Below are 15,778 nucleotides of genomic sequence, written 5' to 3'. Positions count from 1 at the left end.
AAGCAGTACTACAAAGGTGGGTGGGTTTCAGCTTTTGAGGACACATCTTCCAATTTCTCCCTCCCCTTAATGCATGCCCCATTTGCCTCTGACCTTCTTCCCTCTACATTTTCATACTTCTACACCACATTCAAAGCTCTTTTTTTTTAAATTCCAGGCTGAGGTGCCTTTAACTGCCCCGTGTCTCTTGTCAAAAATCATTTCCCCAGTCAGAGTTGAACAGTACTGTACTGAAAGAATGTCTTTCTTGTGACATTGTTTGAGCTGTTTCCCAGGCTTCCTAAAATTAGATTTGCATGATATGTTTTCTGAAATGGAAATATTTATTTAATTTTACATTCAAAACTCTTGGTATAAGTGAATAATTTTTAACAAATGACTCCTGATTTTAATGGTACACGTGGGACTCCAAGAGTAGATTCCTATAACCTGAGGACCTTAGGAATTATACCTTTCCCCCAAATCTTGTCAGTACCATATTTAACTGCCAGAGCCAAACTGACTTCATGGTTTCCAGATTTGGAATAAGTAATATAATTTTGATGGAAGCAAACGCATCCACAAAATTGCTCTCAATAACCTAGTACTCTGCAAGTCAATAGCCTCCAAACTGACACCACGTTATAATAATCACACAGATGCATTATACATTTTTAATATGTATATATATATATATTATATGCAGTATATATTAACATAAAAGTTATTTTCAACAGCTGCATTTGGGACTTAGTTGCCTTGATCTTTGGTAGAATCTTAATACCACACTCCTAGCCTGCGAAGTAAAATCACTGTGTAATGAAAGTGAATCACGTCTGTGATTTCCTCCCAGTTCCCCCAGAGTAAATGTTTACAGAGGTCAATTCTCGAGTTTTGGAAAATGAACTTTCAGGAAAGTGCAGTTCTGTCATTTGTTATGAGTTTTGTTGAACAGAAATTCTGTTTCTCCTGTCAGTCTGCTTTGTGATTTTTTTTTTAAGTTCCAGTTGTGTCATGTTCTCATTCTTCCAGGCTTGAGTCCTCCTAACATTTTTAACTCTGCTCATAAAGAAGCATCTCCTTTCCCTTGATCATCATATTAAAATGAGAGGAATTCCTCACTCACCATCCTCAATGTACTTGACAGACAAATTCTCATCTCCCAAATGTCATTTGTTTTTTCTAGGTTACCACAAATGTTACTGATGAAAGGAGGGTTACATTAAAGGACAATTAGATGTCGCTTCCCCACAGCGCCAATCCTCACTAGTCTGAAAGTCAGAGGTTGAATTGAGGGAAAAAAAAAATCTAAGAACATGGATGAATCACATTATTCTACAGAGCCAGCTGGAAACTTTTTTTTTTAGCAGTGAAGCTTCTTAGTATCAGTCAGTCGTATTTTATTGAGTTCGTATTTTGTACACCGTGCTCTACCAAGTGCTAGGAAGAATCAATATCAGAGTTGGTAGACACAGTTGCTACCCACAGCGATCTTCTTAGTACCTTCTGTTTTGACCATGTCTGTTTTTGCACAAATCACACAAAGTTACCCTTGCCCAAAATCGAGACTACTCTTGTTTGGCAGAAAGAATTAAGGAACCTACTGCATAAGGCGTTTCACCACCCAGTCTTTGGTTGTCAACGTGGGAATTTTCAAATCTCTATTTCTACATTTCTCATAGTTTTGTTGGCGAAGATTAGATTTAATCGTGTTTATTTTTTACTCCAGTGTCAGCTCTAATGTTTTCACAACTTTGCCTATCTTCCCATATTTTCACTGGCCATCTGATCACATTCGTTCATATTCGTATTTTACGGTTCAGTTGTTTCGGTCTTAAAAACGTCTTAATTGTTGATCGTATTTTGCAAGAGTGTCCTGGAATCCAACACATGGTTGCCAGCCTTTACTCAACCCAGTAAAATTTGTAGGTAAGAAGTGTTAGGTAAGAGAAAGGGATGGGACGGCTGGCTAGTTGTCCGGTTTTACACCAGGCAGTCTAGTTTTCAGCTCGTCTGTCCCCTGTGCTGTGTAGGTTTGGAGCCAGATGCCGTTCTGTCCGCTATTTTCATTTTCATCCCCGAGCCTCCTGCCGCCACCAAATTCCGTGGCACCCGAGTTCATGCCGGCCCGGTAAAGGAACGCAGTGACCTTGGAGCAAGCGTAGGGCAGAGCAGGATAGCCTGGAGAAATGTTCAAAGTTCAGGTGAATTCTGCCAGTATCAAGCAGACCTGTCTAAAAAATGGTGCTTGACCCAAGTTACCTGTGGGACATCACGTGCATCTTTGGGTCTAAGTTTGTTTTTTAATGCTGTTACTGCCACCCCAGTGAGGGAGAACAGTCACTTGGAAGAGATGGAGCATCTCATTTTAGAACTGCTCGTATTTGGAATTCATTTTTTTTCTTTAAGAAAAATAAAGCCCTCAGATTTATATCTTTAAGTGTCAATGCCCCATCTCCTGACAGTTGGCAGTGGGGAAGAGGGAGTCGAAGCAGCGGGCAGCTGGAGAGAACCAACCAGGAAGACCTGGCGACTGCAGACGAGAGGCTCGGTTGTGCTGGTCTCTCCCTGACTTCCTGCCAAGTTTTCCCTTCTCCTCTGCTCCTAGGCTAGGTCACTCCCAGCTGCCCTCTCTGAAATTTCCCAGGCTGGCCCTTTGGTGGTGTTTACCACTTCTCCAAAGGTAGGTAGCTGTCTACGGGAGTTTTCACCTCAATCCTGGTTTTCTAATCTGATGCCCACCTTTTTGGAGAATGACCCTGCCCCATGAGTATATGTTGGTATAGGTTGATGAGTCAGAAGCTCTGACACATGCATGGAAGTTGCTGCTGACCATCCTCCTCACTTCCTAAACCTAGAACGTGCCTACACACGGTACCTTAACTGGAGTTGAAACAATAGTACAAATAAGACTTGCATTTGTTAAGTGCTTACTTTGTGCCAGGCCCTGTGCTAAGTGCTGAGGTAGACACGTGTTAATCAGGTTAGACACGGTCCATGTCCCACTTGGGGCTCACAGTCTTAATCCTCGGAGGCCAAGAGAAGTGAAGTGACTTGCCCAAGGTCACCCAGCGGACATGTGGCGGAGAACGCAGGTCCTTCTGAATCCCAGGCCCGTGCTCTATCCGCTAGGCCATACTGCTGCTGTAAGGCACAATTCACATCCACATGAAGGGTGAATCCTTTTAATCCTTACTACCTAGAAGCAGGAGGGGACATTCTCTCTTTTTCCACTATAAGATAGGTTTGTGTCTTTCCCCCCTTGATCCCTTTAATATTTCTTTTAACCAGGCATTGAGAAAGTGCTATCACCTAGAGACTTTCCTTTTTCTTTTTGTTTTGGCAGGCGTGGTGGGGTGGTTATGGTATTTATCAAGTGCTTACAATGTGCCAGGCACTGTTCTAAGTGCTTTGTTTTTTGAGAGCACTTAACTGCGGCAAAGTCATGCTCAAGTTGTCCTGGTGCGGGATTCTAGTCTATCCAAGTGAGCTTCCTCCTTATCAGTGACTTAGCAGGGTCATAGAGTCAAAAATTTTCCTTTTGCCTCCTTTCTATAATGGCAGCCCTTACATTTTCCCCCTTAATTTAGAAGATGAAATATGCTGACTTCAATATTATTCTTGGAAACTATCGCTGTAGGTCAGTGAACCACCATTGTGTGAAAATGAGTCAGTGCGAAGTGGATGTGTTTTATATTGCAGTGCAGTGCTAATGCACATGTAGCGTGAAATTGTGCACCCCTTGGAAATTTAGGTAAATATAAAGGAGTATTTATAGATTCAGGTATACTTTGTGGGGGTTGCGCTTTTCTTGCCAAAGTTCTAAACTGCAGTTTAGCTCTTTCATCTCAAAACCTGTGGTCCAATTTTAAATCTTAAGATGGCTTAAAACTGGTTTTCTGCTGTGTTTTTGGAGCAAATTTAAACAGACCTCAAGAGTTTCTGTTGGCATTGGCCGTATAGTTTTTAAAGGAAGGTATAATTCTTTTAAGAACTATGAAAGTTTTGCAGAATTATTGGAACCAAATTAGCGTTGGAAAATTGTAGGAGCGAGGCAGATGCTACACGGATAAATAGGACTCAGGGCTAGTAAACAAGGAACAAAGCAACAAGGAGCAAAGCAACATGCAAAAATTACATCTGTGGTTAAAGTCAAATATTCCAAATATTAGGAATGATTGACTGCTTTGCTTGTTCTGCAGCTAACCCTTTGGCGGTCTTTAGCAAGTACCTAACCACTTTCTCCTTTAGTTTGTTGCTTGCAAGGTTAGCAACTCACCTTGAAATCAAAGTGGGTATTTGCACATATTCATTTGCGGAAATGTTGTTATTGTGTACTAAAAGATCTAAAGATCAAAATTGCCTTTTGTGTCAAGGATAACAACCTGGGGGGGGGAAGCAGCATTATACGCTTTTTTTTTCTTTCCTTTGAAGTTTAGTGTGCTCTAAGTGGGTAGAGCCTTTTTCTCCATGGGCCTTGTAGCTTGAAGATAAAGTTATTATCTCCAAGCCATCCTTTTTCGTTTTCTCTACCACCTCACATCTGCATTCATGGGCCTCTAAAGCCCCCCAAATTCTCTCTGCAAGCAATTATATTAGGGAAATTTGGCCATACATATAAAAGCCGTCTTGCAACTAGAGGTTAAGCTTTTCACATTTGAAAAATTACATTGTTCTAAAATAGGTGCCTGGGAACCTGTGACCCGCAAGCCAGATATGGCTCTTCTTGGAATCAACTGTAACTCTCCAGCACAGACGCCCTTTGGCCCACTTGCACTCTGAGGGCAGTGGCATTGGCTTTTCGCCCGATAGCCAACAACTCCGCAGGAGCTGGGCTATCTCCCCCTTCTAGACTGTGAGCCCGTTGTTGGGTAGGGACCGTCTCTATACGTTGCCGCCTTGTACTTCCCAAGCGCTTAGTACAGTGCTCTGCACGCAGTAAGCGCTCAATAAGTACGATAGAATGAATGAATGAATTGGGAAAGTGAGAGATGACGATGATGGTGAAAGTGGTGTTAGGTGCTTACTTTTTATCAGTTATAATAATTGTGATGGTGGTGTTAAATGCTCACTATGTGTCAGGCATGTACTAGGTGCCGGGGTAGATCCATGTGACTGTGAGCCCACTGTTGGGTAGGGGCCGTCTCTATATGTTGCCAACTTGTACTTCCCAAGCGCTTAGTACAGTGCTCTGCACACAGTAAGTGCTCAATAAATATGATTTATTGAGACCTCCTCCAGGAGGCCTTCCCAGACTGAACCCCTTTCTTCCTCTCCCCCTCGTCCCCCCTCCATCCCCCCATCTTACCTCCTTCCCTTCCCCATAGCACCTGTATATATGTATATATGTTTGTACATATTTATTACTCTATTTTACCTGTACATATCTATTCTATTTATTTTATTTTGTTAGTACGTTTGGTTTGGTTCTCTGTCTCCCCCTTTTAGACTGTGAGCCCACTGTTGGGTAGGGACTGTCTCTATATGTTGCCAACTTGTACTTCCCAAGCGCTTAGTGCAGTGCTGTGCACACAGTAAGCGCTCAATAAATACGATTGATTGATCGATGATTGATTGATCCAAGCTAATCGGGTTGGACGCAGTCCCTGTCCCACGCGGGGCTCCTAGTCTTAATCGCCATTTTACAGACGAGGGAACTGAGGCACAGAGAAGTGAAGTGACTTGCCCACGGTCACACAGCAGGCGAGTGGCAGAGCTGGGATTCGGGCCCTGGGTCTTTGACTCCCAAGGTCACGCTCTTTTTAGATTAGAACCAAGGTGGCGGCTCCCCTCCTAACCAGACAGTAGGGTGAGCAGGAGCTGCTCTCGTCCCCATCCCCGCACACTAGATCAATCAATCATATGTATTGAGCGCTTACTGTGTGCAGAGCACCGTACTAAGCGCTTGGGAAGTACAGGTTGGCAACATCTAGAGACAGTCCCTACCCAACAGTGGGCTCACAGTCTAGAAGGGGGAAGATACCCTAGATACCCATCGAGCTGGGCCACCCAAGCCAGGCGGGCAATGAAACCGCTTATTCCCCATGTCCGCCCGGTCCGGAGCAGTTCCACAGCATTCCCTGATGACAGCCACATGTGTGTTTAATACTGGATTTAGTGTCAGAACTAGGGTCAGGAATGAGTTGCACCATTGAGCTGGGCACCTCAAGCACTTATTGCAGGGCCTCAGCATGCACTGTGTCTGGGAGTGGCTAAGTTAAAAGCAGTCATGGAGGAGGAGTACAAAAGACTTTTCATTCTCTTTCTTAATTTCTCTCTCTCTCTCTCTTCCCCCATATATATATATATATATACATATATATATATATATATATATATATACACACACATATATGTATATTTATTTATATGTATATATAAATATATATATATAAATATATATATATATATATATGAGCCCACCTTTTAGACTGTGAGCCCACCTTTTAGACCGTGAGCCCACTGGTGGGTAGGGACTGTCTCTATATGTTGCCAATTTGTCCTTCCCAAGCGCTTAGTACAGTGCTCTGCACATAGTAAGCGCTCAATAAATATGATTGATGATCTGTCTGTCCCCCTCTCACACACACAGCAGCATGGAAGTAGCGGAAGCAGTGTGGCTCAGTAGAAAGAGCCCGGGCTTGGGAGTCAGAGGTGATGGGTTCTAATGCCGGCTCCGCCGCTTGTTAGCTGTGTGACTTTGGGCAAGTCACTTCTCGGTGCCTCAGTTACCTGATCTGTAAAATGGGGATTAAGACTGTGAGCCCCGCGTGGGACATCCTGATCGTGTATCCTCCCCAGCACTTAGATCAGTGCCTTGCACATAGTAAGCGCTTATCTAATGCCATTATTATTATTATTATTACGCAGACCCACCCCCACATATACTGTCCCCATCATTATTATCCGGGTGGGACGTATACCAGCCTTTCCAAATCCCTCAGCCCCTTCCTTGCCCAGTTTCTCCTGCCGGCACTAATGAGGGAAGAGAATTTCCTCCAAACCAGTTCTGCAGGCTGGGCCGGACTAGGAGTAGGGAGAAGAGGAGGGCCGAGGACCGGTTGAAAAGCTGCCCTCCCTTCTCCCCCGCACCTCAGAGCATCCAGGCTCGGGGGAGACTCCCCTTCCTTCTGGGTGACATGAGAGACAGAAACTCCCACCCTGGGCGGCTCAGGGGGAAGTTGAGTCTGGGCCCGGGAAGCCCTCCTGGCCTCTCAAGGCAGGAGGCTGGGGCCGAGGCTTTCTGGAGGTTGGCGCCCGCCGGCCCTTGCCTGGCACAATCAATCAATCAATCGTATTTATTGAGCGCTTACTGTGTGCAGAGCACTGTACTAAGTGCTTGGGAAGTACATATAGAGACAGTCCCTACCCAACAGTGGGCTCACAGTCTAAAAGAAGGCCCAAGCCCGCAAGCCCAAGCCTGTTGCTGACTCTCTTCCCCACCCTGCCTTCTTCCCACAGGCAGCAACAGCTTTTACTACGAGGCAGCCATGCGGTGCGTGGTGTAGTGGATAAAGCACGGGCCCAGGACTCCAAAGGTCTATGAGTTCTAATTCCGGCTCCACCACTGGTCTGCTGGGTGGTCTTGGCAAGTCACTTCACTTCCCTGAGCCTCAGTTACATCATCTGTAAAACGGGGATTAAGACTGTGAGCTCCATGCAGCACAGGGACCGTGTCAGTCAATCAATCAGTCGTATTTATCGAGCGCTTACTGTGTGCAGAGCACTGTACTAAGCTCTCGGGAAGTACAAGTTGGCAACATATAGAGGCGGTCCCTACCCAACAGTGGGCTCACAGTCTAGAAGGGGTGTCCAACCTGATCAGCTTATATCCATCCCAGCGCTTAGCACAGTGCCTGGCACATAGCGCTTAACGAATACACAATTATTATTATTATAGCGTCAACACATGGCACTAAATCATGTGTTGTTATTAGCTAAATGTTGATTTGGGGCAAAAGCTATTGGATAAAATGCACTGGGGCATTCAGTCACAGTCCCTGGCAGCCAGGGAAGCTCAGATGGTGTGCTAGCTGAGCCTATTTCCCGATGCCTGAAATGGGGACACCTCACCACCTCACTGGGACGATGCAAAGAGAAATGAGGTTTTATATTTCAGAGGAATTTGAGCCCCTAGGAAGAACTCTTCAAAGCTAAGATCTGAGTAATAAAAAGAATGGCCTTGAACCCTTTCTTCCTTGGAGAGGGACAGGTTGGGACCATGTAAATCTCCCCTCCAGATGTGCCCTCCGTGCAGGCCGACACTGGGCAATATCTGCCACTTTGGGGTCAAAGGCACGGTGTCTTTTAGACTGTGAGTCCACTGTTGGGTAGGGACTGTCTCTATATGTTGCCAACTTGGACTTCCCAAGCGCTTAGTACAGTGCTCTGCACACAGTAAGCGCTCAATAAATACGGTTGATGATGATGATGATGTCTGCTTCGTGTTGATGTTGCACAGCAGCTGCCAGGATGCCTCCCCGGGCATCCCTAGTGACACGGCCTTCAGAGGGGTAGCGGGGGCTGGCGTCCCTGACTCCTCTGATGCTTGGGGTACCTAAGGTTCCCCAGGCCTGTCGAGAAGACCGCTCAAACGGAGGGGCCCCTCGGTGATCTGAACCAGACGGCTCCCAGTTTGGAGCCTCTAGACTGTAAGCTCGTTGTGGGCAGGGAATGTGTCTGTTTACTGTTATAGTGTACTTTCCCAAGCCCTTAGTACAGTGCTGTGCTCAGTAAATGCGATCGACTGACTACATTCTTTCGGGGAGAACCTGCAAGCCCGATTAGGCCCCTTTAGCACCCGAAAACCTTAGGGGTACCCCAAGGATTGCGGGGCTTGAGAATTAGGCCGCCGCGTACCTTTGCACTTAAATTGGCTGCATTATATGGGAGAGCACAGCATTGCCAGCCTTACTGGTGACTCTTTGGGGTCAGCCTGCCAAAAGCAGAGGATCCAGAAGTAGCATAGGGCGTTCCCTCCTCCACACAGCTCCTGATAGAGGGTGGCAGCACCCCTGAGAGCCACTTAGGAGATAATCACATTAATTCATCTATATTAACCATATAAGATGGGCTGCGTGTTTCATTCATTCCGTCAGTCGTATTTATTGAGCATTTACTGTGGTCAGAGCACTGTTCTAAGTGCTTGGAAAAGAACATCAGAACAATAAACAGTGAACCCACCACTCTGTAATTTCATGGTGACTCCAGTAGCGATGGGAGGTAGGAGGTAGATAAAGAGTTGGTTATTTCTTTTTAGGAGGGCTTTGAAATCAACCTGGGAATTTTCCGTGGAATTGGACGGATCTAGTGTGTGTTCTTTCAAACTGTGTTTTAAGGCTTGCCTTTGCAATTGAGGAGGCATTTTGGTTCACAGATAGTAGCGCGGTTGCTTTTGTCTTGAACTTTTTGAATAGTTGTTTTTTTTTTAATTTGGGTGGTGATTTAGCCAACTCGACGGAGCCAAGATATTACCTTTTTGACCATGAACTCAGCAGTCTTTGTTCTCAGAGGAACATCATTCTACATCCAGGAAGATCAGCTAAGCGGAAACAAAAATCACTTGACGTAGCGCTGGTTAAAGCTCAAAAGAACTTTAATTTCTTAACCGTCGGCAGCTCAGGATAAATTGCCAATATTGGCATCCTCAGAAGTAGCTAAATTTCCGGTAGTGCCTGCTTTGGGCAATACCTTTCATTTCTAATGTTCCCTTTTATCTTTTTCTCTAGTGTTTGCATGGGAGTTTAGAAGATCCCAAAAGTGTAACCCATCATAAATTGATCCACGCAACTTCCGAGAGAGTGCTGTCGGATACAAAAACAATCTTAGAAGAGAACATTCAAGATAACGGTGAGCATTTTAAGCAGCATCCTTCCTGTACCAACTTGCCCCAAAACATCTAACTCCTTTCATTTCCTAGGGGTATCCTCCTTTTAACCTTCGGAAATTCAAGTCAAGGTATTGGATCTGTGATTGGATAAAAAGCATACTGTCCATTTCCAAAGAACAATCATTCCTTTCCCCTGCTCTTCCTTCCCCAGTTAATCAGTCAATGAATCAGTGGTATTTATTGAGCGCTTACTGTCTATGCAGAGCACCGTATTAAGCGCTTGGAAAGTACAGTACAGCAGTAAAGAGAGACAATCCCTGCACACAACGGGCTCACATTCTAGAGGAGGGGAGACAGATATCAATGCAAGTAAACAGGCATCAGTATAGATAAATAGAATTATATATATATATACCTAAGTGCTGTGGTGTGGGGAGAGGGGGGAAGAGCAAAGCGAGCGAGTCGTGGTGACACGGAAGGGAGGGAGAGCTGAGGAAAAGTGGGGCTTAGTCTGGAAAGGCCTCTTGGAGGAGGTGCGACCTACCAGTCTTAGGTAAATTCCAAGAATCTATAGCCAGGAAAAGTTTTCCATGTCACAGTATTTTCACCAACCCAACCAAAATCACAATGTACCTGCTCCTCAAGAGCTTCAGCAACTTGAAAGGATAATAATAATAATAATAATGATGGCATTTGTTAAGCGCTTACTCTGTGCAAAGCACTGTTCTAAGCGCTGGGGAGGTTACAGGGTGATCAGGTTGTCCCGCAGGGGGCTCACAGTCTTAATTCCCAATTTAAAGATGAGGTAACTGAGGCACAGAGAAGTTGAGTGACTTGCCCCAAGTCACACAGCTGACAGTTGGCAGAGCCGGGATTTGAACCCATGGCCTCTGACTCCAAAGCCCGTGCTCTTTCCACCGAGCCATGCTGCTTCTCATTAGTTTCGACTACTGCATCAGTCTCCTGGTTGACCTCCTTGTAGCTTGTCTCTCCCCTCTCCAGTCCATACTTCACTTTGCTGCCTGAATCATTTTCTGAAATGCTTTTGATTTCACTCCTCAGCAACTTTCAGTGGTTACCCATCCACTTCTGCATCAAACAAGAACTCCTTACCATTAGCTTTACCCTCTCTCACTGATTTCCCACTGCAACCCGACTTGCACACTCCTCTCCTGTAACACCAATCAAGCACCTAGTACAGTGCTCTGCACACAGTAAGCGCTCAATAAATACGATTGAATGAACCAATCTACTCCCTGTACATCATTCTTTCTGTTCTGCCACCAACCCTTTTCCCACATCCTCCCTCGGACCAGGAATTCCTTCCCTTTCATGCCGAACACCCAGCATTCTCCCCACCTTTAAAACTCTCCTAAAATCACATCTCCATCAAGAGGCCTTCCCTGACTTTGCCAGTATTTCCTCTATCTGCTCTCCCCTCTTCACTTGGCTGTGTACTCCTTCAGCATTTTGACATTCACCCTAGCCCTAAGTACTTGATGTAAATATCTTTACAATTTCCTCCCTCTCCCCCTGTGAACAGTAACCTTCTTGTGAGTAGGGACTGCATCAACCAACTCTATTGTACTGTACTTTCCAAGCACTTAGCACAGTGCTCTGAGCACAAGAAGATACTCAGTCTATCCTTGTGAATGACTGAATGTTATACTAATGGATTATAGTTCTGTCATTTTGCAAAATAGTGAGGGCTCAAACTAATAAGTTTAGGACCTTGCACCAAAATAACCCCCTGATAAGTCTTTTTCAATTAACATCCATTCCTCGGGTGGTTGACACCATCCTAGGTCCTTGGAGGCCAAATAATTTTAAAAGACAATGCTTTACATATCTTTAAACTGATTCTTTCAGGCCTTGGGGTCAGTATGCCTGTGTGCTAGTTTTTAAAGCCAACACATACTCCCAATAAATGCTCAGTAAATACCACTGATTGATTGAGGCAGTCAGTTGTATTTATTGAGTGTTTTCTGTGTGCGGAGAGCACTGTACTAAGCACTTGGGAAAGTACAGTACAATAGATTTGGTAGGCATGATCCTTGCACAGAAGGCGTTTACAGTCTTAGGGAGGAGGTAGATATTAAAGTAGATTGGGGATCGGGGAAATAGAGTGTAAGAACATTTACATTTAAGTATTGTGGGACTGCGGCGAATCTCAAAGGGCTTAAGTGTAAGTGAATATGAATAGTGCCTGAGTTTTTATGTAAATATTAACAACAACAACAACAACAATAATAATAATTCTTGCATATGTTAAGCACTTATTTGTGCCAGGCACCGTCTAAGTGATGGGGTAGATTCAAGCTATTTAGGTTTGACACAGTCCGTGTCCCACATGGGGCTCACAGTCTTAATCCCCGTTGTACAGATGAGGAACCTTAGGCACAGAGAAGTGAACTGATTTGCTCAAGGTCACACAGCAGACATGTGGCAGAGCTGGGATTAGAACCCGCATCCTCTGAATTCATTCAATCATATTTATTGAGTGTTTACTGTGTGCAGAGCACTCTACTAAGCGCTTATCCCAGGTCCATGCTCTTTCCACTAGGCCACACTCCTCTCTGTGTATATATTTATTTATTCATTCATTCAGTCATTTATCGAACGCTTATTCCCTGCAGAGTACTATACTAAGTGCTTGGGAGAGTACAATACAACAATAAACAGACACATTCCCTGCCCACAATGAGCTTACAGTCTTGCAGTGGGGGAGACAGTCTTTAATATAAAAAAATTACAGGTATGTAAGTGCTGTGGGGCTGGGAGGAGGGAAGGACAAAGGGAGCAAATCAGGGAGTGGGAGAAGAGGAAAGGGGACGCTTAGTCAGGGAAGGCTTCTTGGAGGAGATGTGCCTTCGAAAAGGCTTTGACGGCGGGGAAAGTAACTGACAGAGTTGAGGAGGGAGAGAGTTCCAGGCTAGAGGCAGGACATGGGCAAGTGGTAGGGAGAAGCAGCGTGGTTTAGAGGAAAGAGCACAGGCTTGGGAGCGAGAGGTCATGGGTTCTAATCCCGGCTCCGCCACTGATCAGCTGTGTGACTTTGGGCAAGTCACTGGACTTCTCTGGGCCTTTTACCTCTATCGGTAAAATGGGGATTAAGACTGTGAGCCTCACATGGGACAATCTCATTACCATATTTATACCCCAGCACTTAGAACAGTGCTGGGCACGTATATGTTGCCAATTTGTACTTCCCAAGCGCTTAGTACAGTGCTCTGCACATAGTAAGCGCCCAATAAATACAATTGATGATGATAACAAATACCATCATTATTATTATAGGCGATAGCAAGGCACAGTGAGAAGGCTGCCTTTAGAGGAGTGAAGTATGCAGGCTGGGTTGTAGTAGGAGAGTAGCGGCACACACACACACATACACACACACACACACAGAATTGATCAATCATCAGTGGTATTTTTTGAGTGCTTACTAGTTGCAGAGCATCGTACTCAATGGTATTTACTGAGCTTCTGCTGTGTGAAAACCACTGTTCTAATTGCTTGGGAGATAATGGTTTTAGAGTCATGGAATCCTGGCTTAGGGAAGCATATTTATTACTCTATTTATTTATTTATTTGCCCCTCCGCCAAGCTAGCTCTCTTCCTCCCTTCAAGGCCCTGCTGAGAGCTCACCTCCTCCAGGAGGCCTTCCCGGACTGAGCCCCTTCCTTCCTGTCCCCCTCGTCCCCCTCTCCATCCCCCCATCTTACCTCCTTCCCTTCCCCACAGCACCTGTATATATGTATATATGGTTGTACATATTTATTACTCTATTTATTTATTTATTTATTTTACTTGTACATTTCTATCCTATTTATTTTATTTTGTTGGTATGTTTGGTTTTGTTCTCTGTCTCCCCCTTTTAGACTGTGAGCCCACTGTTGGGTAGGGACTGTCTCTATGTGTTGCCAATTTGTACTTCCCAAGCGCTTAGTACAGTGCTCTGCACATAGTAAGCGCTCAATAAATGCGATTGATTGATTGATTGATTGATTATTTATTTTATTTGTACATGTCTATTCTATTTATTTTATTTTGTTAGTACGTTTGGTTTTGTTCTCTGTCTCCCCCTTTTAGACTGTGAGCCCACTGTTGGGTAGGGACTGTCTCTATATGTTGCCAATTTGTACTTCCCAAGCGCTTAGTACGGTGCTCTGCATATAGTAAGCGCTCAATAAATACGATTGATGATGATGAAGGAATCGTTCAGACCAACCTTCTGCCTCCAGGTAAGGATGGCACTCATTAGAACATATTTCATACAGATCAACCTTTTTACCATTGTAGTTTTCTCATAGTGTCACTATTCTTTTTTATTTCCAGATGTCTTACTATTAGTAAAAAAGCGAGCCCCTCCTACTCCTCCTAAAATGGCTGACGTCTCTGCTGAGGAAAAAGTAAGTTGCAAAAATAGGGCTTAGAAGCGTTTCACATCTGATTATTTTTGTGGGCGTATTGGACTAGCCTTTCTTGTTACTACAGAACAAAATGGGACTCTGTTTTGGGGAGTAATTTACTATCTTGGTTTCTTCCCAGACTACCCAGTTTGAATTAGGCAGCATTGAATAGTTTTCGTAAAAAGCAAATGACCGCCTTTTGCGTACCGTGCGTGGGAATAACTGCAAGCCTATCTTTGAAAGTAAACGTGTTAACTTATTTTTTTTAGAGTGATACTATATGCTTCCTTGTTCAGAAAATTCAGTGTCATCGTGTCTCAAGGTCCCTACTGAAAGGCTGCATGATGAACTAGGAAAGCGATCACTCCAGAGACGGGGAAGATCAGGCTGTTTTAAGATACGGTGAATGAGTTCTTTGAAGGCGGCGTCAAGCTGCATTTCCAGCTGCAGCCGGGCCAGGTTGTGCAGGGAGGTCTTGACTCCTATCTTTAGCCACATCTGGCGTCCAGCTTTTGTACACACCCCCTCAGAGCTAAAGCCTCTCATCAGCTCTCCGCAGCACAAACTGGAATCTCTCTCCCCTATCTCTAAAGGAGCCAGGTCGATTCTGAGAAATTGTGGAAGAAATACACTCTGTATTTAATAAGAGCAAGCAAAAAACACCCACGGACAGCTTCACAAATGGCATTTTGCTCTGTCCCTTTCTGTTTAAGGATGAAGTTTTAGACAGATCTAAAGGTTCCATGTCTAATATACCCCAGAATAAATCTCTTTTTATGTCTCCCATTTTGTCTCCCCTCTGGTCAGTGCTTTCTGTTTTTTGTTTCTATGCTTAGTTTATTAGATTCAGGACTTCCCTGTTTGATCTTTAAACCGTATCAGAAAATGGTAGCTCTCTTCTATGTTTAGTATTTTATGAAAAAAGAGGAAATATTTTGGAGACCTTTCACAAAGCCTTTTGAGTTCATTGGGAATTTATTCAAATGGAAACCTCTACAAACATTAACCAGTCCACAAATTCAGCTCTGTCTGTGATTAGAGGACTTAAGGGTGGTGCTGCATTAACAACCCTATGAATTTGAGTTAATAATGAGGTGAACAACCTGCCCCCTTTTAGACTGTGAGCCCACTGTTGGGTAGGGACTGTCTCTATATGTTGCCAACTTGTACTTCCCAAGCGCTTAGTACAGTGCTCTGCACACAGTAAGCGCTGAATAAATACGATTGATTGATTGATTGATTCTCCCAGGAGAGCCCGTTAGGTGATTTATTTTAGATTTACAGAACACCTTTCCCTTTACTGCTCTCCCACACATTACCAATTTTCTACATTTTATTTTGCCTAGAAAAAGCAGGAACAGAAGGCTCCAGATAAAGATGCTATTCTCAAAGCTACAGCAAATCTTCCCTCTCACGGTGTGGATCGGACTGTCACCCAACACAACATGAGAGATGTAAGCATTTAACTTCTAGTCCATGTGATGACATACCACTTTCTAGTCCTTATGTTGTGGGAAAACTCAGTTCTTAGGTTTCAGGGTGGATGAGGGATGAAGTT

The 15,778-nt window shown here is 44.3% G+C and overlaps 1 protein-coding gene across 1 annotated transcript in view; it reads left to right on the top strand.

Moving 5' to 3' along the window:
* The window catches only part of UBAC1 (UBA domain containing 1), a 52,166-nt gene that overhangs the window by 19,818 nt on the left and 16,570 nt on the right, over nt 1-15,778 (top strand). The window contains exons 2-4 of the mRNA XM_038745112.1: nt 9,708-9,828; nt 14,147-14,220; nt 15,567-15,674. Coding sequence (XP_038601040.1) covers nt 9,708-9,828; nt 14,147-14,220; nt 15,567-15,674 — 303 coding nt within the window. The remainder of the gene's footprint in view (nt 1-9,707; nt 9,829-14,146; nt 14,221-15,566; nt 15,675-15,778) is intronic.

The sequence above is a fragment of the Tachyglossus aculeatus genome, chromosome 4, assembly GCF_015852505.1.
Source record: "Tachyglossus aculeatus isolate mTacAcu1 chromosome 4, mTacAcu1.pri, whole genome shotgun sequence".
NCBI lineage: Eukaryota > Metazoa > Chordata > Mammalia > Monotremata > Tachyglossidae > Tachyglossus > Tachyglossus aculeatus.
The sequence above is the reverse complement of the archived record's forward strand: the minus strand, read 5'-3'. Positions and strand labels throughout refer to the sequence as shown.